At 40.7% G+C, this 27,964-nt stretch overlaps 1 protein-coding gene across 1 annotated transcript; it reads right to left on the bottom strand.

Annotated features, from left to right (window-relative positions):
- Window positions 1-1,052: 1,052 nt before the first annotated feature.
- LOC113169036 (neuronal migration protein doublecortin) lies at window positions 1,053-22,429 on the bottom strand. Its single transcript, XM_026370165.1, has 7 exons — window positions 22,300-22,429; window positions 18,691-19,116; window positions 15,945-16,285; window positions 7,872-7,974; window positions 6,048-6,137; window positions 4,057-4,154; window positions 1,053-3,948 (listed from the first exon to the last, which is right to left on the bottom strand). Exons 2-7 carry the CDS (start codon window positions 19,052-19,054, stop codon window positions 3,892-3,894), a joined length of 1,053 nt encoding a protein of 350 aa, XP_026225950.1. The 5' UTR covers window positions 19,055-19,116; window positions 22,300-22,429; the 3' UTR covers window positions 1,053-3,891.
- Between the last annotated feature and the right edge of the window lie 5,535 nt (window positions 22,430-27,964).

Here is a 27,964-nt window from a genome sequence, read left to right as displayed (position 1 = left end):
AGGTACATATGTGTCTTCATGCATGTTGATAGAACTGGCATTTATAAGTCTATATTTGAGTCCTGCAGCAGAGGACGCCAGAGTTACACTAATGTTTTCAAACTTCATCAAGTCAGATCCAGTCTCAATAATTCAGTGTGGCAGTGAGAAAAGGGAAGGGGGGTATGTACATATAGCAATAAATAAAACAATTGAAATGGTTTAGAAAGGAAGTGCAGTGATAAAACTACATCAAGATGTTGCATATTTAATATATTATATATTTATAATGTAATATATAATATTGCATCAGTACCTAATTGGCTTTCAGTTGCCATTAATAAATCACTGTACTGTAGGTTTTACTGTTACAAACTTAGTGAAGTCTTGTTCTGCATGTACACAGTAAGAGACTGATCATATATAAATTAATATTACTCTTCAATTCATGTAAATACATGTAAAAACTGCCCTCAGTATTTCTAATGTTTATTTATTGTTCATTTGCGAAGATGTGAACTAGTTCCCACACGTAAGAATGTCTAATGTTTGTATTAATAGTTTATCACATATAATGAACTGGATAAACCTGAGTCATATGTCCCATTATACATGTTTTCTGATGATGTAGACAACATACCATGACACATTATGTTTCAACATGAACAGTCAATGTTATGCTATAGTTCAGATATTAGTAATGTTTCAGTTTGACATATTTGGCCAACACCAGTAATGTGACAGACTAACTCTGCGTTCCCATGGTGATGGCGATGGGTTTGTGATGATCTGCGCATGAACACAACACTATTTTTACCTCGCAAATCTCATCTCTTCTATTTATATGACTCAGTAGATTCATAGGAGACACTGAGCACTGGCCGTTAGAGGTGCACGTGTACAACACAAACACACACACTCACTTGTACTATTCTTTTAAAACACAATTATAAATTATGGATTTATCAGTCGTCAGTCCGTGTTTGAGTTTGTAGATCAGAAGAGAAAAAAATCATTAAGACATGACCAGAGAGGTGAAATACAACTGTTTTAATTGCAAAAGGATACTGGTTAATACACTGAATGAAGCACTGAAACAAGCCACTGTGACATTGCAAATTACCACTAAAAAGGACGTTGTAAATTTCCAAGAAAAAAAGTCATTCATTCGATCAGAAAGGCATACATATGAAAGAGAACAGGAGGGGAGCGTATTTACACCATGATAAAGTGTCCTGTAACTCTACAAAACCAAATGTGTAGGGAGGCCTCCTCGTTCATGACATTTAAGAACGTTTTACAAACAGCTCTTAACAAAGAAACAAACCTTCAATGTCCTAGTTCATTTGTTTTATCAAAAGACAATCTAAAAAAAAAGGCACCACTGTAGGTGATGAATTCACACCATCCATCTTACATGGTGGTGGCCGTTTCACACGAGACAACCAACATTTCCTGTTAATGTTTAATATGCTGTAGCGCTGTAGTAAGCTGTAGAAAAATTAAGGAAACAAGAGCATTGTTCGGATGTAAGGTTACACAGAGCAGACAGGTCGAGAGAGTGACAACAACTGGGGGGGGGGGGGGGGATTTTGTACAAAATGGCGGGTCAAGTGAGGTGTCCCTGCTGTTGGATTAGCTGATAGTAGTAGCTGTAGTGCTGGTGTGACAGCGCTCCCTGCGGGAGAAAGGCGTAGCTCACAGCACCATATATTGATGTGTTGAGTATTAAGTGGCTGATGACAACAGCTATTCAGAGCTTACCCAGAGAGCGGGCACCAGGTCACTGCTAAGACATTCAACTTTCACATCGTCACAATGGAATAACTGCATGGAAAGTTTCATTTGAGTTCCTTTTGAGTTATGTTTTTCACGTATAAAAGGCCATTCTCTACAGAAAAAGGAAAAGAGAGATCATTTTGAACTAATCTTGAATCCGAATGCATAGATATCAATTTAAAGGACGCCACATGCGCAGCATTTGTTTTAAACCAGTACATCGAGAACTTAATTGTGATTGCTAGTAGACAGTAAAGTGTCTGTTGCTGTTGGTGAATAAGTAGCTTCCCGCTTTGTGCTTCAGTGTCGTCCAATTGAGAGATTCTCAGGTTTGATTCCCTGCAAAGTCTGAGAAAACTCTTTTCGGTGAGTTTGTGAGACAAACGATGCAAGTCGCGACTACAGAAAAAGAAATATGGCGATAGAACGTTGCACACAGAGGCTTGAAAAAAGTACTACTGTTTAGATCTCGATAGCAAGTTAAAACTAGAAAAAAAGAAATCCTAGACAAGTACCCTTGATATAAATTAATACATTTTATAAAAATTTTAAACCCACACAAATTTAGACAAGCGTTACGTTTTTATCTCCCCTGTTTCTGAGAACTATGCTGAGCCATGCAAAATAGGAGAAAACCCATTACTGTTTAGCGATCTGATAAAACTAATTGCCTCAGGTGAGCATGATTTAATCTTGACATATTTTTGATGTGTTAAAAGTTACCATGCATAACTCTCCAAGTGTGCTTCCTCCAGAATATTTAAATGAATTATTTATTACTAATAAAGTTACCTATTTTCCCCCCTCTACAAATCACTTTGGCTTTGAGATTTTTTTTAAGTGTCACACATTCTACGATAAAACATCACCACTAGTTGTAGTGAAGCAGTGACAAACAGGCCTAAAAGGGAGTTATTTAGACTTAGTTTATAAAAAAAACTGTATATTGAATGTGTGTCGACTTTTAAAACTTCTGGAAGGGCATATCATTCCTTTGGTTGTTTGTTAGGTCCTTCAAATCAGCTTTTTTAAATGCCCAAAGACTCGTAACCATCCATGAGTATCATGCACTGCAGTTTGTGAAAATTGAAAACATAGAGGGTATATATGATGTATAGCCTACTGTCTATATAGAGGCTCAAAATAAAGGAAACAACAGCGTAAAGATTTCCCTCGGGATTATGTGGAATGCTTTTTCTTTGCCTTGTCTCTGACCGACAGGATGAATTGAATTCCAATTATTCCTGACACATGGATATTGAAGCCTCCGTGGTTATATTAGTTTGAATAGTGCTATCTTACACTAATGCACATTTCACATGTACTGCATCATCAGTCGGGAACATTAACTCTCGTAAGGAGACACTGGCTTTTGACCCATAATCCACTTCAGTCAGGAGCTGCATCGCACACATGGGACTTCATATTGGTTGCTTCTTTTACTTTGAGAATACCCTGTTTCATGGTGAGCAAATGTTGGGCATACATGGGGTTGATATTATGGAAGCACAGCAATGGACATTTGGCAGAGATGTTAAGATGGATAGCTATACACAGTATTTACAGCAGTTTAGAAAGACTTTATCTGGCTTAGCAAACTTCCTCTGACAAGGAATCATTACCCTTGCACACCATCAACCATAGGGCAGAAGGACAGGAGGACACGGAGGAACATCACAGATACAAGTGATACAAAAGTCGAGTCAGTTCTGACTAACACCACTAAAGTAGCCATTTGCTGCTTGGAATTATGTGACTGAATGAAATATTAAAATCAGAGTGCAACCTTTAACAAAATGTCCGAGACCAAAGTGACATTTTTACAACATGAAATCAGTGGGTCAACCTGTGCGCCCTTTTAAGAAATAGTTGCTAAAGTCCACATAGAAATAAGTCTCAATATTAGTGAGCAGGTCAAAAGAGATTTACAAAAAGAAACAAAAAAAAACAAACATCTATGTTATTCTCAAGCAGCAAATGGTGTCATAGCCCTGGTGGCTAAGGCCTTAAAAAGAGACAGAAAGTGGTTCTCCTAGACAACAGGTGGCACCGTGAGTGAAGGTGGAAAGCAGCAGAGGTATAAAAACTTCTGTGTTTCAGGCCAAAAAAGGAGGCAGGCTGAAGGAGGAGAGTCTACATCGATTCACCAAGAGAATCGTCATCATCCAGAGATAAAGGCAGGTAGAGATCCTGGTGAAAGAACGGGAGAAAAATCAGTAAGTAAGTTCAGTTAAAAGTATAAAAAGAAGGAGAAGGAGGGGAGGATAAAAGGGCTGGAGAAGGAGAGAGGCCGGGTACCTTCTGCTTGTTGTTGAGGCCTGGACTGGTGGGGGTGGAGGTGGGGGAATGCTTGGAAATCGGGGTGGAGAGCTGGCTGCTGGAGCCCGTCCCGTTGGCTGAGAGGAGCCCACAGAGCAGAAAAGAGAGGGGAGGGAAAAGAAGAAAGAGACAAACAGCGAGTGGATTAGAAAGTGTGTAACAAAGGCCTTGATGTCTTTCACCGGTCAAGTCATTCCTGAACTGCGGCCACTATATTTGGCTGCAGTGTAGCGGGACGCTGTCTACAAACTTGCCGTTTGCTAGATGACGCTTTATTCACTCGCTGTGCGTCCCGCTACGTTGCTAGGATCCGCTCTGTGTGGAGCATTGTGTTTTCTAAGAGCAGTGCAATGTGATGTAGTCGTGTGTTTTAAGTTGTTTAAAAGAGTTTTTGTATATAAGAGATGAAAAGCTTTCAAAGCACTATGAGCCAGATGGCCAGTGTAAATTTCAGCCAATGAATGTTGAAAACCCAACGTGGACAAAGCTTTATTGTTAATCAACTTGATGCCACTGGCTTCATTTAACCACTCAGCCATATAAACAGGCCCACAAATGTAGACTTAACAAGCTGTAGGGCCCACCCTAAAACCCAAAAATGACACATGCGGTTATCTTGGGATCCTAAAAATCACCGTATCTAAACATAAGCTGCTCTCCCATATGTGAAACTGAGAGTGCAGCGGTTTTATTTAAACTGAGTAACTGCTAATTTACACACTTATCTACATTTCATTGATCCTCTATAGAAAAATCATTCTATTGTAGTAGTGTTTACTTGATGGCAACACCATCACACGACCAAACTGAGTTTCAATGTTCAATTTAAATGAACTGAATTCATAAATCCTAATCCCAGTTACCATAAGCAAGTCACATGCAGTACGTCTGTTCTGCTGTGACCCCATTATCTCGCCGCTGACCTCTCAGGTGATGTGGGAAACAGTCAACAGATTACTGCTGTCTTAGATGACATCTCCCATCATTGATCAATAAAATATTCAAGACTCTGTCTCACCACTGTTGGAGAAATGCTTCATACTTTAACAGACATAAAGAGCATGCAGCAAAATGTGGTTTATAGCAACAACAATCAGTGGAAGAATTGTTACAGTTTGACTAAATAAAATCTAAATATTGCATGATTTGAACCAATGCGTAGACACATGGAAAACATGACTTGTGTTTTGTTTCTCGGTGTTAATAGTTTCTGCGAAAGCTGCTAAACAAAGCGTTTTTATCAAGGCTGCACTCGATCAGATTTCATGCAATCAGCTGTTCAGTCAACTAATAGTGCAGCTGTATAAACTCAGATTGCCTCGTAACAGAGGGGTGTAGCACTGTTTCCAGAGTCGTAAGCTGTTGTTAGCATAAAAGATTCAGGCACCAGTGTCTCTATTATGTTCTATTGCCTCCTGGTTATTATTAAATGTTAAAATCCCTCATTGTGAAACAAATAGCTGAAAGCTGTTTACACTGTATTTATTTACTTTGCATATTTTATTCATGATTTCAAATTTAATCTGAATTAGCAACATTATCCTAATCAGATTGCGTTCAGTAAACAAAGGGTGGATTTCTACTGTCCCCATTGTGAAATATTCAACGGTTTTATGAGGTGTTGTACTGAGATTATGGAGCTGATGTTGTTTGTCCCCCCAGTCTGACTCCAGTTCTCTAGACACAGCCAGGCAAGAAAGAGAAGACCTTCAGTTTTAAGCTCCTCTTCTGTCAAACAAACTTAGTTTTTCATCTTGAAGGAGATTTTTCGTCAGCGATAAGGATCTGGTTGGGATTTACAGTGCTCTACCACAAAGCCACTACAGCACGGTTCATTTCTGAGTTACTTTTTCAGCACCAGAACTGGCCTAGTTTCATTTTCCAGCTCTCTTTGTTTTGATTTATAGATCATAGGAATGGAGTACCTTCTGCTCTAGTTTACAGTGTAGGGGAGATAATATTGGACTCACTCGATTCAGCAGGAGACTTGCAGCGCTTGATCTGTCCAGGACTCTTTGCTGAACCACGTTGAGCTTTGGGTCCCTTCATCACCCGGCATTCTGTGGGGAAAAAAAGCACAATCAAAAAAGTAATCATAACTTTTTTCCAAAACTAAATGAGTTGAAAGTCAACTAATCTACTAATCAATTTAACTAAGCTAGTAGTAATAATAAAACAGTGGTATTATGTTGTAAATACTGTAAATCAAACTTCAGTGCAGACCAAACTTACTGTTTTAGTGGCTCCAAGAAACAAACTATGCTGAACAAGGGGGCATTGAACGTCTCATCAGATTCATATTCTTGTTTACTTTATCTTCTACTCTTCAACCCTCACTGATCGAGCTGATGACATTTAAAATGTAAAAGTTTGAGGAGATCTTATATTTCTGCTATGACCGATGCTTGATATCCAATCATTTTAATGGGTAAAATGTAAAAATATAGCATTAGGCATTTATATGAATGAAAATGTACGCAGTATATTCTGGGTCACTGTATTAATCAGGCTAGACAAACACCAGACATTTTTCTCTTTCCTCTTTCTCTCCGAACAGTCAGGCTCTCTCTTTTCTCCCCCTCCCTTCTCTCTTCCACTTTTGATGCTAATTATACTATCTGTCCTCCCCTTCGTCTCCTGGGATTGCACCATGTCTGTCTTCTCTCTCTTAACCTTCACACACTACTGGGTACAGACGTACATTCATGTGAGATTGTTTGCAACGTGTGCCACCGTGACAGCACTTCAGACCGGTGGACTCAAAATAGCCTGAGTCTATCTACACAGATTCCTACTCAGCTTCAAGTGATGCTGTCGCTGCATAAGCAGAGCCGCAGGTACACATGTGCTCCTCCCTGTCTGCACGTCCACCTGCATTGTCTTGTATTTAACATAAGATGAAGACGTAACCACAAGGGTTTTAAATCTATTTTGGTAACTGTCAAAACAAAGCTTAGAAGCAGTAATCTGAGTAAGTACTATGTATTTTTCACTACAGTATGTAGGAATAATACATGGTGAGTAAAGGACACATTTCATGGCACGTGTCTCTTAGTTTTGCATATATATTTGCTTAACTCCTTAAGAAAATCGTAACCAAGGTAACTATTGTCCTTCATCGCTGAACTCAGACATTTTGGTTGGTATTGCCCCAAGGCTATTATAGATGAAATGAAACAATTTAGTTTTATTCCATGGGGGCAGTTTGCAGGAAGGAAAGGACCCAGATCCTTCTGAGTTTGATGGCATCTCCATCAGATATTTGACAAGGTACACAGTATAAGAGGAGGGATGGAGGGAGCATGATGGGGAACAAAGGTGAAAAAATATGCATAAGAAGCTGAATCTGAGAGAAAGAACATTAGGTTCAAGTTATAAAATCGGCTTTTCAAGTCTGTGGGGAGCAGAAAGTGAGAAGATTTGTTTCACATTTTCTTTTCTCAAACTCTCAGCAGAATCAACGCCAACGTATCAGCTGACCTAAACCTGTCACCAGGCAAATTAATGGCTGCTCCTCTTCTCTGTGTTTTGCCACCCCTGCTACCAGCAGCAGATAATAAACTTCTCTTAGACTCCCTCCTGAAGAAGAATTCAGATATAAAGCAAACACCATGTATAATATGTAAAGAAATGTGTGGGTGGTGTTAAATGTTTTATAATTTTTGTTTTACTGCTATAAAGGTTAACTGTTTTTAGGTCAATACTGCTGCATGATTGATTATAAAAACATTATAAAAAAAGGCTTTCAGCATAGTAAATTAAATTAAATTAAAATGCAGACACAAACAGCTCACCGCTCTCATCCAAAGAGAAGTCATCCTGGGCATAGCGGAATTTCTCTGGTCCACATGCAATGAACACATCATCATCTCCAAAGAAATCTTGAAGGCAGGTTACCTGTGAAGATAGGAGACCCTCGATAATCTATCGTCAACTAGTCTCATGACAAGACCGGGTGTACAACTGAAACAACTTGCACTTTATATACAGGGGATAACAAATATCAGATTTAAATGCTCCAGAAAACCTTCACTTCACTAACTCAAATGTACCGAAAGAAAGAGAGTGTCATTTCCAAAAAGGAATAATCTGTTACCTGTCTGATTAAATTATTCATAGTTTAATGAAGTGCATTTGAAATGCTGATTCAGGACTAATTAAAAACATCATGCAGGAATTTGCAGCGTGAAGAGGCAATGCTAATAGCTGTGCAGAGGAAGCGTCATATATGATGCACTTGCAGATTTGACATCTGGCGACAGAGAAGAGAGTGTTAAATGCTGATTGCATTTAATAAAAAAAAAAATATGCACGTTATAAACACAAAGCCCTGCGTGGAGAGAGTCAGTGAGTAAAATTCAGGTTGTGGTTGTCTGCCAGTCGAAGGATTTAGTGAGCTTCAGAGCCGCCTTTGTGTTTTTCTTGTCATGTTAACATGCCTTCAGCTACACTAGGTACATTCGAACAAAACACACACACAAAAGGCACAAAAAGCCCAAACAGAGAGGATAATGTTACACTTTTCCTGTAATGTTTAAATGATTCAACTTCTTTCCCCAGGGATTTCTCATTCTATAGCAGCTGTTGACTCAACATGGCCTACTTAGTGGACAGATGTCTTTGGGCCACACCTTCTCCTCTGCTCTCCATTAAACAGGCCCTGTTATCAGCTCCGGCACGCCTGCTGGAGCCATCCAGGCTAAAAGCTGCATTTCCTCTCGGTTACTGTTTTACTTTTATTCCCGGTGCCACTGATATTTATTATGAAGCATCTCAGTCTCGTTTTCTGCACAACACATCTAAAGACATATGAACTATAGCCCACTGTCATTTTAAGCTCAGCAAGTTTCTTTGAGGCTCATTTTCTAAAAACACAGACCTCACTTACTATGTGTGGGTTTATGTGAGAGATCCATGGCATGAAAGATTATCCTTAGTTGGGCTGCATGCCAGGATAGTCAAGATGCATCATGGTTTCCTTTGTGATACACATCCAAACTATGAGCTACAGATAATTTGGGAACACCCCACCCCAGCAGCTGCCATGTTGGTTCTCTGTCCTGCTAGACAAGCTAAAAGTGTGTGGTGGTGACTCGGTGGCGTGGCATCCAACAGCTGTACCTTTTCTGCGTCCCACAAGATTCCCTAGATACAAGTCTGGTGGATCCCCACGGACGTACAGAGATGGTGCTTTGACTTCAGGGATCCAAATCTAATTGGTTTTTCAGCCAGGGCCAGTTTACAGGATCCAGATTAGTTTTTTTCTTGTGTGCATTATCACAAGATTAGATACATGTTACTTTCATTAGGTTAAACTGTTCAGCAGCACCGGGAGCACCCAATATTTAAGCTAAGTAAAAGCATTAGGAAGTGGTTGCCCCCCCCCCCTTCCCAAGGCCAGCAGGTGGAGAAGGAGACGGAAATGAGGTGGGATGCGGCAGAAGGTTAGAGTTTAAATGCTTCGGAAACAGAGCCGATTAAAGGGATAAACAGGTTTATCCAACAGACCGTAATCTTCCTTAACAAAATCTCCATTTGAAATAAAGAAACTGTCCTCTCAGTTGGGTTCTGGCTTCCTAAGAGGCAGCACCAGTGTGTTTCTTGTTCTCCACTCAACAACCTAAAAAAGGCAAATACCCCCTAACAAAAATGTTGCATTGGTTTGAACAAAAATGATTGGAAGTCTGAGTCATTACACAGCCAACTTTTTTCTCTCTCTATGTCTGTGTGGCTGAAACAATGAGTCACATAATGAATTATAGTGTTTGGGGGCGTCTCCCTCAGAAGAACAATTCATTCCAATCTAGCCAACAGCTTTGCCACCTACTTAGTATTGCACTCAAACCAGTATTGTTGTTACTTCAATTTCTAAATAAAGCCAAAAAATACAGATACGTACTTTTAATACTTACATGTACTTTTTTAAGAGACATTTAAAAGTGATATCGTAAAAAGGTAGCCTAACACCAAGTAGCCTACTTTGAGACAACTTGAGTTCATCTCCATTTTTTAGGAAAGCACACAGCCTGCTTAAGAAAAAACGCTGAATCCTAGCAATCCTCCTAATCCAATTCCCTGCAGGGATCAATGTACCTTTACAGTGCAGATTTTTCACCAGCACTCACTAACATCACTTTGACCACAAATAATTAATATACTGTGAGCATTTAAGCATCCGTCGTCCATCCAAACCTGGAAAGTATGTGTACAATCTTCCAATTGATACATAATCACAAGGTGTTTTTTTCCTCTCTTGTGGGTTAATAGATATTTTAACCCTGACTGGATGTTGGCGTCTGTCTACGGTGGATAGAAAGGCTGCTCACAATCAGATCACAAGTAAAATGTCAGAGTCTCTTTGAAACCTGGCTGCAGTGAGGAAAGGCCAGGCCATCTTGGAAACATTTCAATATAGGTTAAGAAACATCCCCTCTCGTTTCGAAAAGGTCAGTCAGCTGCATCAACCAGACCCACCTAGCAACAGTATCTAGGGAAAGGGCAGGATGAGATGACCAGATGCCATTTTACTTAAATAAGCACTGTCATGGTGCGGACAGACGTAGTTACATCATTCAACGTAGTGTGTACATATCAATGTATGTGTTCATGGGAAGAAGGGATTTTCTGAAAACTGGCTCCTTCCAGACTCCAGGTTCCCTCCACCCTTTGTCCCACCAAGCCTATCCCTAATCTCTGCTTCACCAGCTGTCAGGACCACATGACCCCCCCAAAAAACCACCAACACCACCAGCAGCTACGCAGGGATCCACAAACTACAACAACTGAATTATTCAGGGTTCCTTTGACAAATCAGAGGCCACAGACATTTGACTGGTGTGATAATGGTACTAAATAAACATTTTCTTTTGTTTCTCCTGGGAATTTTATGTTTTATTTAAGTGTTCACTTTTTGAGGATTAACTCATCAAACCCCAAAGAAATTCAAACCAACATACAGTATGACCTCTATGACAGTTCATATAATACCTGCATGCTACAAATATGAATTTGCATTAGAAAGCATCAATGCAAAATAAATCAAATGATATACCTTCAATTTTTGTGGAGACAGTAATTTCGGGTACAACTAAACCTTCTTTGTTCCTGCTTTTGTGTGAAGCAGCAGAAAACAGCTCCTTCAAACAAAGCTCATGCATCTTTTGGTTTCCACAGGCAGCGGGCCTGTCTCCTGTGTCCACTTTAGCTCAACCATTCAGCCACATATAGAGCCCGAATGAATGAGCAGCAGTGATTCTTGATCTCCAGGATCTGTCTCATCTCTAATTCTGTGTTAACTCATGTTGCATTATACCATTTTCTCTGTCTTGTGGGTGGTTCATCTCATCAGTACTTCTCATTAAAGTCTTATCACCTGATTTAATGGGCAGAGTATTGAATCAAATTGAACTGAAAACAATAATCTGGATTGCGCTGACACCACAGAGAGGTCATCCTAGTTTAGTTTATGATGATGTTTCTTTCTGTGTCATTACAAATCAGCTGAAAATCTTACTGTGTTCATTAAAACTAAATATATGTGTCTTGAAATTAAGACAGTGACTTTCAAAAAACACACAGTGTTTCGTTATTGTCCACTTCACTTTCTGTTTTTGTATTAACACCTCAGTTGTCAGATTCTGTGCTTTATCATTAGTGGGGGAAAAACATTTTGAGCATCATCAATCATGTTGCTAAGATTTCTTCCAGCTTAATGATGATTTCTATTGCTAGCTACCTTTCTGACCTGTCTGTGACCTTGGTGCAGCAGCGCAGCATCTGTGTGCTACTGTAGGTGCTCCGGATGCATTTGGAGCACAGATGAGCCAGTTAGGCAGCGATAACTGCACAGTCATGGGGACCAGCTGGTGCCTGATGTTGTTTTAACCCCACCCCCCTCCAACCCCAAGGAAGCAGGCTTTCCATTTGGCTGACTGATGTGGCCTTAGCTTTATTAAATTGTGCTTCCTCCTCGTCCCCCTGGGCCAGGCTCACTTGTTGATGTGGCGTTTGTGCAGGAACGAGGGGATGTGAGTGGATTTAGGTACAGAGAATAGATACATGCTTCCATGCCTACTAGAGATGCTTCATCAGGGGGACCACGCCCCTCTGTCAGCGTGAAGATGCCTATGTTTCACAGTGTCAGTCTGTGTGCGTGTATATGAGTGCGTGTAAGTGCATGTGTGTCAAATGTGGCTGCACAGAGCTGGTATGACAGGTGAGGAACAGAGAGTAGCCAGGTAACAACCAATGTAAAGAGCACACTCAGCGTATTACAGCCATTGTCACAAACTGAATCCATCACAGCCCAGCTTATTGCCATGACAACTGCTTCTGCAGCATGGCAAAGAGTGTGCAGACTGCAAGAGCACTGATAACCAGAGAAAAGCAGGCTTTTCTTCCCTATTAGCGGGCGCATTTTAGTCGTTAAGAAGCCCTGAACCCATGCATGTATCCATCTCTTATTCGGTGAATATTTTCTTACAATGAGTTATTAACTTTTAAGGTGAATCGGAATCTTTTGTTCTTCGACAATAACAGTTTGACCTTGTGCCAGAAGCATATTTTAAATATCCTTTTATTTTTTTTTTTGTGTGTGGCTTTGTTGACAAAGCTACCGTTAAAAAAAAGGAACTTAAATGGAAACCTTCATTCTAGGTCAGAATAATGGGCACTCAGATCCGTTAAAGAGCTCTGTGCAATCCTGCAGACTCGTCAAGATAATACAAAAGGACAAGCGGCACAGCAACACAACGTACCTTTAACATATTTCACAGTGATCATCCATTAGACAAAAACCTTCCTAAAGTGCAATTCAGATGAACAAGTAGCGGATCTTGAATGCAAATCAGAACTACTCTCCTATGCAGGCACATCTATCAAAAAAGAATGAATATAAAATGTCTTCGAGCAATTAAGCAAACCCTCTCTGATTTAATGTGTAGTGGTGGGGGCAAATCAAGAAATGTACTTTTCTGGCACAAGGAATAATTACTCCCCATCAGCAAAAATAAAATGATCCTAATTTGCTCTAAGAATGGAAAATGACACCTGAATCCACTGGCCCCACCCTTCCCGATTGAAGTGAAAAGCACCAGAATTTGAGGGGAAAATGGGAGTGATTATGTTCACAACAGCGACAAAGAGACAAGGGCAAGCTGTCTCTACAGGCTACACAGGACTTAGGAGAAGAGGACAATCCTGTATGAAAAGTAGCCATTTTAAAAATGCTAGAAAGCACAACCCAAATCACCTTTTAGTCAGTCAGAAACAAAGATTTCAGAAGCATACAAACATATTTCAGTGTAGCCCATCATGCTTCCAGCTCACACCCAGTGATGAATATGTATACAGTAAAAAATCATGATCACTGGTTTTTAAACCAAAGGCTTGCATTGATAGTAAACTCTCACACCCACTACAGGATGTCGTATCTGACAGACCAGTCCACACCAGCTGGGCTCTCTTTGTGCCTGGGATGTGGTCTCCTAGCAACCGGTCCCAGCAGCTATCGCAATGGAATGGGAAGAGGAGGATCGGCGCAGAGTCAGGGAGGGGCGGGCACTGCATCAATATTGCTTCTACCATATCACCTCCACCACAGAGCAGCTGCAGTGTGCCGCTGCACACAAAGACACTGCAATAATGTGTGCAGCATTTCTTACACTTCTATGCATTGCCATGAAACAGTGTCCCTGTCAGAGATCAATGGTCACTAATTATGAAGTGATTCATTTAGAGGTGCAGTGATGACACTACAATCAATATGCACTGATTGGGAATAGCTACCATATGGTGGCTATTAAATTCATTTTGTGGAAACACATCATCATTAAAATGAGAGGGAACAAGCCTAACCACAGTCCAAGAACAAAGATGCACTAAGAACTGCAATATCACATAAGGTGAACACTGTCTCTAAAAATCTTAGCAAGCGTTTCAGTAGGAAAAACCAGCATGAGACCCGGGGCAGGCAGACTGCACCCCCGAGAGAAAGCATTAAAATCAAATTCCCCAATCTATCATTTGACAGCATCTCCCCTCCTCCAAGACGTGTGATTCCAGCCTTTCTAATCCAGAGGAAACCGAGGAACTGAAGAGGTACAGCATCTAAATAAGCTCAGCAGGACACAAGCCCGAGTCCATATGTAATGAATAAAACAGGAAAAGGTCCCCACACGAGGATTAGTGAACATTTAACCATATCAAAGAGAGGGCTGAGGAACAGATGTCCACATTCGAATCCACACATGCTGTGATGCCTGCACCTCTCCACGCCTCTGTTCATTTACTGACTCACAGCAGTGCACAGGTATTCGATCTATGCAGTGAATTACATATGTGATGTGGGTGATTCTTTAATTATCAAGATGAGAACATATGTCAGTGACTGCAGTCAACCTGAAAGATACATTAATAATAATAAAACATACTGTCCTCGTAGCTTGGGCTGTGTGTTCAGAAAACTATTGCCTTCCCCATGACTTTTTACCTTCTCTCACAACTGCGTCCCACTTTTTATAATACACAGTAGTTCTAGAAAGTGTCTGTATATAATTTGATAATCTTCATAGCAAGCTTTCTAGTGATACTACCCTATACAGAAAATGAATTTATAAGTAGAGTATATCTTTAATTTTTAATAAGAATACACTGTATAACACACAATCCTATACTTGTGTGTATAAAATACAGCCAGTGGAAACCTTTTCTTTTCTGCAAGGTCTTCTCTTGGGGATTCCTGTGCCCTGAATTCTGTCTGGCTACAACAGGATCCAATAACTTTGTCAAGGTTGCTCAGGACACTTCCCCCTTTATTCTGCAGCTTGTGTTACATTGGAAAACATGTTTGCCTTTTAAACCTCAGCGTGCATATCAAATCAAATTCATGCAGAAAATCCAGATGTGCTAATGTTTTTGGCTGATTCGCCGTCACTGATATTATTGCTGTTTTATTGTTTATTGCTGTTTTATATGCAAATTGCAAAGACTGCACTAGGAATTGCACTGCATTTTGAGTGTCGGTTTTGATGTGTATGTTAACATAAATGTTCTTCTAAACTCATACTCTCACGGTTTGACTTAAATATCAGAATGCACCAACCTCAATAGAGGAATTACAACAATCCAGGATTTAGCCCTATTACACTATTATAATGGGCGCAAGACTTCTGAGCTTTTCAATAATAGATGGACTCAAAAATACCAGTGGTCAAAAAACTTCACAACAAAGGTTGGTGGACAGGAAACTAATGACCTGAACCGCAAGACAGGAAAATGTGTTGTGTCATACTGAAGTCAGAATAAACACAGGAGACAATGAAGGTCATTGTGTGCACAGGTTGTTCTCATGGATGATGAAAGTTCTCATGGACCTGCTGTGTCAGTGTTGACTGAGGGTAGGAGCAGACATTATCATTTTATCCTCATTCTACTACACAATGAACTTAAATAAAACCACCCATGATGCAATGTTATTGTTTTATCTTCTTTTTTCTTTTTTTTTTACATTTACACAAGCAAATAACATTTGTTTGCTGTTTTCCTTTGATCCTGATACAGTACCTGCCTCTGTGTGGGTGGATTTATGAATGATGAATTGTCCTCATTCCTCACCACAAATTTCCCTATTGTGTAGCTTTGCTTACATACTATACAGTACCATCTTTATTGCAAATATTTCTAGATAGAACACAGGGCCCTATCCACATTAAACAAATGTAAACAGAAGGGACAATCTGCAGCTTTCTCCATTTGAGGTTTAGAGTTTTATATGTGGCCCAATGAACGTTTGTAACAGTGCATGTGATCTAATGTCTCTTTCCTTATAACATTACGTAAGCTGGGCTGTGGCCAAAGTTGAGACATACCTGTTTCCCGTCAAGTGTGTAGATCCTCTTGACCACGCCACTTTCAAGTTTAATGGCCTCTGTGATGTCAGTGAGCACCTGCTCGAAGGAGTGTGCTGTTTTCTTGTTGAGCAGGACACGGACAGCTTTGCGTGGCTTCACACCGCTGCGCATCACCGTCACAAGCTTGGGTCGGACAAAGTCCTTGGTCTCTCTAGACTCGCCGGCAGCCTTGGCGGCGAAGGACTGCAGGTTCTTCTGGCTTGCTGAGGCCTTTACATTCACGGACCAGTTGGGGTTTACATTCTTTGTGTAGTCAACCTTCTTGTAGAAGTTCTCCGATGCACAAACATAGCTTTCCCCTGGGATGGCAAAGAAAAATTAGGTTAGTGTGTTTCCACACACTCAGCTATCCAGCTTTGACACCCGAGAGTCCCAGAGGTGTCCACTCAAACATTTGAACCTGCCGGATCTGAAATTATAAGATGTGGGAGAGATTATCTCTAGCCTTCCATCATTTGATGACGTTGCTGAAAGTGAAAACTGTTCACAGCAACGCTTCGAGTAGCTACATTGAACCGCAAGACAGGAAAATGAATAAATGAATCCATGATAAATAAATGACGCCAGAAATGTACTGTACAGTGTTACAGTGTGAGATTATGAATTATGATGGGAATTAGCTTACACTTGCATGTCTTTGTCTGGTGTTGAAGGACAAAAAAAAGAGAAGCACTAAAACTCTCCCATGAGATCACAGCCCAGATTTGTGCAACAATACCTACACACTGGCAGTAGAACTATACCGAATAGCTGCATTTTAAACATAACGACTCATTGTGTTCCTCAGCTTGATTAGACTTACATTATAACAATCAACCTTCCACATGAAGTCTGTTGTAAGACAGCTGGATTTTATAGGAGGATAAGCATAAATACTCTATACCCTCAAACCTTTGCTGAAATTGTGACAAGCGTTTTCCAACTCTCTAAATAATCATCCTTTATTGTTTATCGTCTTTTCTAGCTTTTACAGTAGATTGCTTTTCTTTGTTAGAAAAGCAGGGGAGCTAATGTAAAGACAAAAGCTACCAGGGGAAAAGAGATGGTGAGAGAGACAAATTTTGGCAAAAAGGGGGAATCCAGAAGGCAACAATTAGGCCAAATGTGGGGAAATTACGACAAAGACAAAGGCACAAAGTGGGATTACACTGTGCAGAGAAGATTGAGCAATTAATTATATGCCGCCAGAGGAAGCACAATGAAATGCCCCCCACCATCCACAGTGCTTACCGTGCAGCCCCTTCTTTACTGCACTCACAACACACATAGACACACACACACACACACACACACACACTCCTATCTTTGCAAAGCAGCTCAAGTAGCAAAGATGATCACCTCGTTTTGGACAAATTAAGCTGCAGTTTATCTTCTGGCTTTACCCCAAACTCACCCGGGCCACCTCATCCTGCTTCTTTAGAAAAGTCTCATGAAGTACGTATCTCAGCATGTTCTATAGATCAGGGGGTGAAGTCGGGGGATTTCATTGAGTTAGTAAATTAAACAAATGGGATCAAACAGTCCCCAACTCCAGCATCTACATTACAATCCTCAGATAAAATCATTTTGTTGCTGCATCTCAGCAAAGGTTTCATTGATACATGGCTTTTCACTGAGCAGGCCATTGTGTGTGTTGCCCAGTTAACATCATTCGATTACTAAAATGGTTTCCAAATCATCTTTGGCTCAACACAACAAGAATCTGTAAGTACATGAATCACTTCTTGTCCTGATCAGCTCTCTGATGCCAAACATAAACTATAACAGACATGAGGCCAGCTGTTCACGAAGCTTTCAATCTACCAGACAACACAAAGTGAACAGCTTTCCAAGCGGTAAGAGTACGAAATACGTCATGATGTAAGATCCCTTAACCACTGAATATACCCTGTAAATTGAAGTGGTGCAGTTTTAATTAGGATTTCCACTTATTGTTACTATGGTTGCTAAGACTTTTCACAGTAGAAAAACATAAAAGACACTTGAAAAAAAATGTTTTTTGAGAATTAGATGCTAATGCCATTTGTTTAGGAACCATTTATCCCATGCTGAGCTGCAGTGAGCTGTCTACAGATGAGCACTCCTGAGAGTCTAAGCTAAACATCCCAAAACTGAGACCACTGAGCCCCAATACGACCAATGCAGCAGATCTGATGTCAGCATTTTCAGCAGGAAATGTTTAAAAACAGAATCCCAAAATGCAATCTAACATGGGATGAAACAAACCAAGAAGAAATGTTTTATGGGTGGTTGTTTTTTTAATAAATTATTCACATTTGTTTTGTCTGTTAAGTCGGACAAAAGAACAAAAGGCCAGTTCCTGTCTGAAGCATCATACAAAATACATAATGTCCAAACGGCTTGGAAAAATGGACCATGTCACAGGACTGTCCCAAACTAACCCTTCAGATTAGAAGTCGATACATCACATTAGAGATTACAGGAGTCTAGACTGGATAGATAAGACTTCTAATCTCAGAAAACTAGAAATGTTTCGCTTCTAAATCTTCTCAGCTCAGAGACTGACTGCAGACACTCTTTAACACGGTGGGCTGAAACAAAATGGCTTTGATCTTACTACTGCAGCTCTGCTGGGGAACAAAGAAAGTAACAGTTTAAATGATCCAGCATCCCAGGAAAGAGATGCATTCACTCCCACATCTGTAATATACATGCTTTTTGAGTCCTGCTAAAACATGCTTACCTTCCTCTAGCTCATCCAGGGTTGAGATCTTGCGTGTACCATCAATAGTGAAGATAAAGCGGACACCCTGTGGCAAGTTGATGTGGTCGGAGAGCGAGCGTGTGAGGTCAGCCAGGAGAGAGTCAAAGGTGCGAAATCGATCGTTGGCCACAGCATACACGATGCCCTTGAAGTAGCGGTCTCCATTGCGGTAGAAGCGCACTTTTTTGGCTTTCTTCTCACTGGTCAGGGCCGCCAGAGTGCGTGTACGGTAGAAGCTGCAGTGGGCACTGTGGGTAGGACTTGGGAGTCCATTCATGCGTCCACCCCGAGAGGTGCGGGATGACTTGTCTCGCTCGTCAAAATGTCCAAAGTCTAGCTCCATGGTGACTGAAAGTTGTGATGGTTGTGACAGATGAGTTGTGGCGGTAACCAGCTCCAGGGAGTCTAGAGAAAGAAGGCAAACACAGTATATAATACATCACAAAGTGAAATAGTGCAGCCATGTTAATAAAACATCGCGGGACGTGTCAACCAGCAAATGCCAAATGTCAGGAATAATAGCTTCGTTTAAGTAACTATTAATTAAAAACCATATGTAGTAGGAAAATTATTATCATTTTCCAATAACCTCTGTTGTTATAAATCACTATGAAAAAAATTTATTATTTATTTTAAAAGCAACATTTGTGAACACTCATACTGTACAAACATATATGAGTATGATATGATCAGAGTTATCATTTTAGGTGAGACTAAATAGTTGGTTGCAAATGCGCTGCTCTTTAGGCTATACCCAAACGTCTCTTAACTGAAAGCAGTGATTGATCATCTCAGTGACACATACTGACCACTTCAAAGAACACTGCGTTTGCACATCTGTGGGTTTGTTATTTAGCTTGTGATAATGATCTGTCAGCGACAGGATTTGATTAATTATGCTACTATAGACCTGAATGTTATGGTTTCTCATATTAAAATACCTTAAAAAATCTACAATGATATAAATATATACAGAGAGTTCATTGAGTTTTATGCAGATAGGACAGCAGAGAGTGCCAGGATAAATCTACTCAATACCATGTTTAGGCTAAAGCTTTCATTCAATCAGATATTTCCATTATGCATATTTAGTTATGTCAAAGTAGGATTACTTACAGGGATTGGATAACGATGGTTAACTGATTATAAGACACAATTTGTGTGACTGTAATCTCTTGTACATAAATTGTTTATTAAAGGGTTGGATTTCTCGTTAACCAGGATGCATCCATGACACTGTGGAGCAAAATGTACTAATTCTGAAATAAGGAGCCATTTTTCAGCGGGCAGTAAGAGAACAGTCCAACGTGTCATCTGCATTAGCTCAACTGCTTGATGTGGCTTGTAGTCATTTGAGTGTTTTTTTAGGTATGGGTATCAGAGAATCTATTTAATTGATGGTATAGTAGACTCTGTGCTGAATATATTGAAGTTGTTAGATGAAACTATCATTTAATCTTTGCTTTTCTTTGTTTGAATGTTTAAATTACACACCTTCCTCCTCATCATAAGCCACAAAATCAATTGAAATACATAAAAGAGACACACCCATAAAAATACCTAGAGCCACCCACCCACAAAAAGAGGCCATCTCTACCAAAACTCACAAGTAGAATAAAAATGTTATAAGGTATCATGCATGGCACTTTGTTTGGTTTGTGGAGCACAGTTAGCTTACAGACATTGGAAACATTGACTGAAAGGTTACTGGACTTCAAACACAACTCAACTGTCGTGTTGCCCACTTGATAAGACATGACACCACCATGTGACAAACAAAGTCCTCATTGTGTGTTATCATTTACTTTGAGCACAACTGTTTTGTCATAATATGACAAATTGTCATTGTTTTGCAGAGTTATGACACTCACCTAAGGTTTTTCACTTTCACATGGGTGACGTGTACTGTTTTATTAAAAGTAATGCATAACTGCATAACTGTGAATTGCTTAATTGAGCTTAAATGATTTGTCGCCATTTCATTTGCAACTTACACTGCAAATGTTTTGATAATTAATCAAGTCAATCTTTTTATTTTTCAGTGTATATTATGCTTGTTCAATCTGAGGAATTGTTTCTTTTCTCTGTTCTATCAATGTAAACTTGAATGTCTATAGGTTGTGGACTGAAGGTCAGACAAAAAGGGCGCTTGCACTCTGGGAACTTCTCATGGAAATTATTTGTTGCTGTGTTTGCTGCACTTTTCACTATTTTGTGATGTTTTACTTATTAATCAAGTGATTGATCCAATAATTAATGAGGTAAATACTCCCACTCTTCACTTCAGCCCTTAGTTCGAACATCACATAATTAACACAGTATAGTCATATGTCCAGTCAACATTTAACATATGAAAATATCTAAAACAACATCCTCATTAACCTTTCACACATCGTTTAATCATGTTCAATTGATGAATTGAATTAAAAATGTTCAACATTTCTAAACATCAGACCTCCTAAGATCTACATGTTATTTATGCATATGCAGTGATTTATGGAGGACAGCTTTCAAAGCAGACGCCATTAAAACAGAATAGAAAGAAAACATGCTGCCGCCACCCATCCATGTGGTGGGGCTCTCCAGTCCCCTGCTTACCCCTGGCTGTGCTGCTGTTAACTGGGGTTTTTATGACGGACACACTGCTAGGGGTGGGACCTCTCTAGGATGGGTGCTGCTCAGCTGACAAAGGCCAGGTTTCAATCCCATCTGCTGCACTAATGAGCAGAGCTAACTGTGACCCTTCCCCAGTGGAGCATCAACCAGGACGGTCCATTGTCTCAAACAGGGTGCCTGCCTTCAGAGTGACATCACCATCACTGCTGCTGCTCCTGCTGCAGCCTGCTGCTGGAGGTGCAGCCGGCTCATTCTCCAGCATGGCTCCATTGAGCACACCTTCTCAGTGGACACATTTCCACACAGCCACAACACTAGCACAGATTTGCAGAATAAAGCTATCTGACATCACAGGATTGACATCATGGTTTTCTTTCTTTGTGGCTGTTTGAAACACTACAGACTTGTGGCACAGCAACATGCCCACAGTCTGTCAAACTGAAGCCCCCTCTGAGCACTGGAGCAGCACTGCGGTACCATTGTGAGGAATCATTGATATTTTTGGCTGGTTCTGTGTTCTTGACTGAGCCACCCACACAACGCCCCGGTGACTACACCAGGACCACATTATGACTCCCCAGTCATGTCCACCAACGCTGATCCACGTACATGCTTCATCTATCCATCCATCACGCCAAGCAGAGACAGTTTAAAATCACAGTGGCAGAAAAGAAAGTTTGATGATGCCACACTTCTTATTTATGATGGGGGGGCTGTGGGCACATGGCAGACAGCGGCGGCATTAAATGCAAGTTTCTCTTTAGGAAAAAAGGGGGGTTGGGTAGGGTGCGCACACCTACTCACAATCCACCTGCTCCGACGCACAGCTGAAAAACCCTAAAACCATTCCGTCCGCACAGAAATGCCTCCAATGTCATCTCAACTTGCCCCAGCCTGTGTAAAAACTACCTCTATTTCATTTTTCTTTCAGCCAGAGAAGTCTCATTGAACCCACCCCAGGAGCGGACTCACCTGCGTCGCTGCTTGCGGAGTGAAGGGAGTGTGTGCGTTGGGGGGGAGTGGATGCGAGTGTGTGAGTCGTTGCTGCAGGATAGCGGTGCGCCGTCTCTCTCTCTCTCCCCCTCGCCTTTGTCTGCTTCAGTCTGAGAGCAGAGCCGATGCCTGCTTCACTGGTGCAGCCACTGGGTCCTAAAGCCAACGAGTAGTGGACCCGCCCACTGTGGAAATACTGTAGGTACCAGTCAGTTTGGACTGGGGTGGAGCTGACATCAGCCTCACTGAAGGTACGCACTACATACACAGCAAAAGCATGATGTAAATGGGATGATTTGGATGAAAGGTGAAAGAGCTCTCAGAGATCTCATGATGGGCTTCTACTTTCTGTCATGAGGTGAAAGTCCATTTTGCTTTTTTTTTTTGTATTCCTCTAGTAGTTCCTGGTGTGATTTTCTTATCACACCCACAAGGTTGCAGCTGTGATGGTTGTGTCCGTACAAATAATTGAGTCCAAATCATCACGGGTGTGTCCCTTTTTTTCCAGACAAACCACAGTTTGATGCTCTTGGTCTGGTGGGAGCTCTTTGTTGGTACAAGATAAAAGCTTGAATACCTCAGTGGTTGTGTTTGACTTAGCTCACTGGTTCCCTTAAAAGAGCGTTTCATTGTCAGGCATCCACGATATTTTAACTTTTAAAGTCTATATAGGAGGTCAACAGTGACTAAACATCAAGGTTCACATTCATGTGTTACTATATTTCTCACAGTTTCAAAGAGAGGTTAGTGAACTCTGTCTTGAATTAGACGTTTTAGAGAAGAATTTCACATTTGCCCAAATGTCTAGAGATGAATCCCAAGAGAAGAAATTATTGTAATTTTTTATGAACTAAGAAGTAGTCGGTATGATTGACACTCTTAAGTGATGTTGACACATCACAAGGTGGATAATGCTGCCATTTGAAAGATATTACACAGGTAGGAACTGTCACACTGGAGAGACATAAACATCTCCTTCGCCAGTGTGAAGGTTTTACACTGATGTCACATTAAATGACGAGCTGGAGGTGTAAATATTTATGAGCCAGTGTGCTAAATTGTTGTAACGCAGTATTGATTTCATTGAAAGCTCTGTCAGGCCAAAGGGGCATCCATGGGGGAAGTGAGACACAGATACACAGGTCCCATCATATTCCCAACAGACCAACAATCCTGATCAAAATAAGGATAATTCTATATACTGTGATAAAAAAATGACTGCGAAAAAAGAAATAAAATCTTGAGAAGTAGGTCTGTATATGTCTCTCATGCACATGTGAGACTATTATCAAGTTCTGGGAACAGGAGCAGTAAAGATGATTTATACAGTGGCACTTATGTCCTTTAATTACTTGCTCTGTTTTGACATATTCCTGAGAAGTTCACCACTTTATATGTGAAGACCAATGGATAACAGGTCTCTGTCTTTAAAGAGCCAACAAAAGGAGTTGACTCTTTTCACAGCAGGCTGCACTCTCTTTGTCATCTATTCCTCTCCCCTCAGGCAGAAAAGCTTCACTTGAAAACGCAGCTGTTGTCACATTCTGGAGCCTCTCCTTTGCATGTCACGCATAACTCTAATTCACCCTGATCACTGGCTGATCCACACCTCCCTCAACGAGCTTCCCAAAAACTGCCCACTGCCTGCAGTCTGACGGAGGCCGAAGGGAAGAAAACGTCAATCCAGGAGATAGTTTATTAGGCTGGGGGGGCAGGAGGGAGAAGGAGCAGATCTGAATACGCAGCTCTCAGTTGGGTGCTATGTCACATAGTGTCTGTCATGCCAAAGGAAACATGCACTCAGTGACTTTCCAAATTTGGTCCCATAATTCCTTGTTCAGCTAAGAATAATTCCTTGTTCAGTTATGAAATCTTTACAACATGCCCATATACAGTATAATGATACAGTTGATTGTATAAATGTTCATTTATACATCAGTCTGCTGGTGTATGTATGCTAATGAATAAAAGTCCCTGAATGTGTTCAAGATGATGCTTTCACATATTTTTACTGTCAAATAAAATGCCCCAAAATACCAATTTCAATTTTGCTTCTCAAATGTAAAATTTCTATTACAAAGAAATAGCTTTTCCTGTTTCCTGTTCATGCCCACCCTTAACTTTTACTGTACCAATTATATAATTCAAATATACTGTATATCCAGTCAGGTCAGCCATGGTTTTCAGAGCAACATGCACATGATACTCAATGCATTATTCTTGTTATTATCATAAAATGTATTTATGTATTATAAAATAAAGATTAACCCAGTATGTAAACTACATTTGTTGGCCTGTGCCATTGTAAACAGATACAATGGGTGTATTCAAAATTGCATTTGCTTATCGCTTTACCATTCAACCTTATGCACAAGTTCCCATAACTAATTTGTTTTTAACAAACCTTAATGGGTACATACCCAGTTTCAGTTTGCCTTTTTTCAGATCAAGTGTCTAAGGTTCAGCAAACCAGTGCCTGCAGCAAAGTACAGTTTTGGAAAGAGTGTGGCCGACATGACAAGTCTGGATGAGGTGGACTGCAGGATAAGCATAAGTGGTTCACAGCTGGTGTCCTGAGGAAACACGATAGAAGGGCGGAGAAGGCCGGCCAGCGAGGGGGGAGGTGGTGATAGTAGGGGGGGTTTGCAGCCATGACGACTGATGGAGGAGGAAGTAAACAGATGTCCACAAGCTGGCAGACAGACCCAGAGTGCTCAAGCCACTGAGAGACAGGTGGACATCCAGGAACACAGTGGGACTGCAGAGTGACTGTGAAGCCAAGCAGGGCTCCACACATACAACTCAAACACTGGAGTCTGTCAGAAAGAAATCTGTCGTTGTGTAATTTAGCAAACTTGTCATAAATAAGGCCTGTATCCTTTGGATATGCATCCCAGTAAGCAGACTTGTGTTACTCATTGTTGCACTGTTGTTTGCTCATTGTTGTACTGACATATTAACCAAACCCATAAAACAAGATGCCTCCATGCAGAGTGGAGACAGTCTGATGTGAACTTTGTCAAAACAACAGACAAATGACAATAAACCCCAAACTATAGGTGGTCATGCACAGCATCTTAATTGTCTTCATGACCCTAGTTAACGTCTCTTCCAATGTATCCTAATCTGAAACCATGACATGTGTGACAGTGATGATGATGCAGTGGGAAAGCCTTCATCACACCAGTCGAAATTAATCCATCACCGTTGTTCTTGTAACCCACTTCTGCATTCTGCAGAGTCATGGCAGCAGCATTGTCTGGAGAAATGACTTGAAACTGGAAAGTCATCAGTTTAAATCCCCTGGCAAGCTCCTGAATCTGTGTGCAGAAAGTGAAGGAGACATCCTGTCGCCTCCTTCAAAACTAACTGTCAACATGACCTTGAGCAAAGCACTTCAATCCCAGCTGCTCTGAGATGCACTTGTAAGCTGGAACTGACTTGGAGGACACAGTGAAACACTCAGTGGGGGCGAAAAAACTGTCATGACAACATTCGAACAGGTTGAGGGATGAGGGGCGACTGGGTGAACCCTGTGTGCCCTGATGGCTGAGATATTCAGGGTAACTTTGCTTTGTAGTGTGTCTAAATATTCACATCACAGTAAGTTATAACAGTTAGTGATATTATAGCCATGCTCTAAGTCTTGTAGTTGGTCTGACATCCCTAGAGGCAACACTCAAGGCAGACGTATCTCAAAAACTGTTGGATAGATTATCGTTATATGTTCATGACCCCCAAAGGGTGAAGCCATTTATGTACTCGTTCTGGTTACCCAAAATCTAAAAGTAGTTTAGTATTAATGCACCATACTAGTGTAATATCCTGATATTCCATAACACTATGAAATAATAAAATGAATGAGTGAGAGTGTGCAGATGAATATCATGCTCTAATTAATTCATGAGGGTTTTTACATGTGAAAGTGTTAAGTTGACATCTCATCACACAGTCCGACCACGGCATGACTCATGGTGGTGTGATGCTAGAGTTACAGTAAAGAGAGGGATGAGCAGGACAGACCTCAGCAGTAACGGCGACATGATTAGCGAGGCCTCATCAGTTACCATGGAAGCTCATTCATAGAGGTACAAATCTTGAGAGGCTTATTCTGAGCCTAATCAGCTGCAGCCGCTCCAGGAAGACTAAGATGAGCAATAGACGATGACGACATGTGATGATTCATTTGTGAAGGAGCTTTTTCATCCTCAGAGACATCATAAAACTCTCATCAGCAACAGCAGCAGCAGCAAAACTTCTGCTGAATCACAGATGCAGGTCGTTATCATGAGTGGTGACTTGTTTTTATGGGCTCCACCTCTTTTCTATTGTACATCATCCATGATGTTGTTCTCTTCATATCTATGTTCATTTGCTTGTTATCTTTATCCTGGAGAAAATGTGTTAACCAGCCGACGCATTATAGTCCTCATGGTAGCACGTGGGAGAATAATATCACCACAATATTTAAAACGTGGTGGGTGAAACAAAGCAGCTTTGTAGGTGGGCAGCGCAGTGGATAAGTTAGTATTAGGGAGAGAGGATCCAATAAAAAGTAAAACATGACCTGGATTCCTTTATGCCCTTTCAAATCACCATGTGGGGAGTCACCATTGTGTCGTCTCAAGTAGCTTTGTCTGCTCTGCAGATTTTCTAATGAGGGGCTTTTGGAGGAGGATGACAGAGCGCTCTGCCTGTTCTGTCGGGGAGGAGGGGCGTTTAAAGGAAATGAGCAATGCTCTGTCCGTGGATACGCCTAATACCAGATCCCCCCCACTCAGATGTCCTGCTGGCAGCTTGGCAGTACCATTAGACTAGAGAAGGGTGGCATTAGTCTGAAACTCTCATTATGTTAGATACACTGAAAACCTCTAATCTGGGCACTGAAATGATAGGGGTAGAATTAAACCAAACTGGGCAAGAAGGCAGCAAAGGTGTAATTCAAAGTACTCAAATCAGTTTTGTTTGTTCTTTACACTGAAAAAGTTTATTTAGAAAGCAAATGCTTGCTTAGAATATCTACCCAACTGAACTACTTAAGGTATTACAGTCCATTATGTTGTTATGTCAATCAGTTTCAGTGTTCCCAACTTTTCTTTTGGATGTTGTAACCCAAGACAAATAGTGTCAGAGAAATCCAATTTTGATTTACAGTTAGATGTTTTATCAATAAGAAAGGAAGGAGAGATATCTACTGAAAGGCTCCCATCATGAACGGATACTAAACATTATAACCTTACATCTGGAATATAAGTTAGAGTGGTTTTAGTAAATGTATCTACCTGAGATGAAATGCAATGTCTTACTTATGATCATGTTATTATTGTAAGACAGGTGCAAGACGGTTAGTCAGTAAATCAGTCATTTTTGTGTGGAATCAGGACGTGAATCCGTAGCATTAACTAGATCCAGGTTAAAGAAGCTGATAAGCACATGTTATGTGGTCAGCCTGATAGTAGAGAAGTTGTGATTATCTTTTTCTGTTTTTCTCTTATTTTGGTGTGGCATGAATGACTAGCTGACATGGATTGTGTTATAAAAAGCCATGGAGCCACCTTATAAGCACCAATGAAAACATAAAAGTGAAATATAAGTGGTAAGAGAAATTTTAGGTGGTCCCACTTCATTCTGATTGTCCATGTTT

This window comes from Anabas testudineus, chromosome 14, assembly GCF_900324465.2.
Source record: "Anabas testudineus chromosome 14, fAnaTes1.2, whole genome shotgun sequence".
NCBI lineage: Eukaryota > Metazoa > Chordata > Actinopteri > Anabantiformes > Anabantidae > Anabas > Anabas testudineus.
Note: the sequence above shows the minus strand (reverse complement) of the source record. Positions and strands in the feature narration are given on the sequence as shown.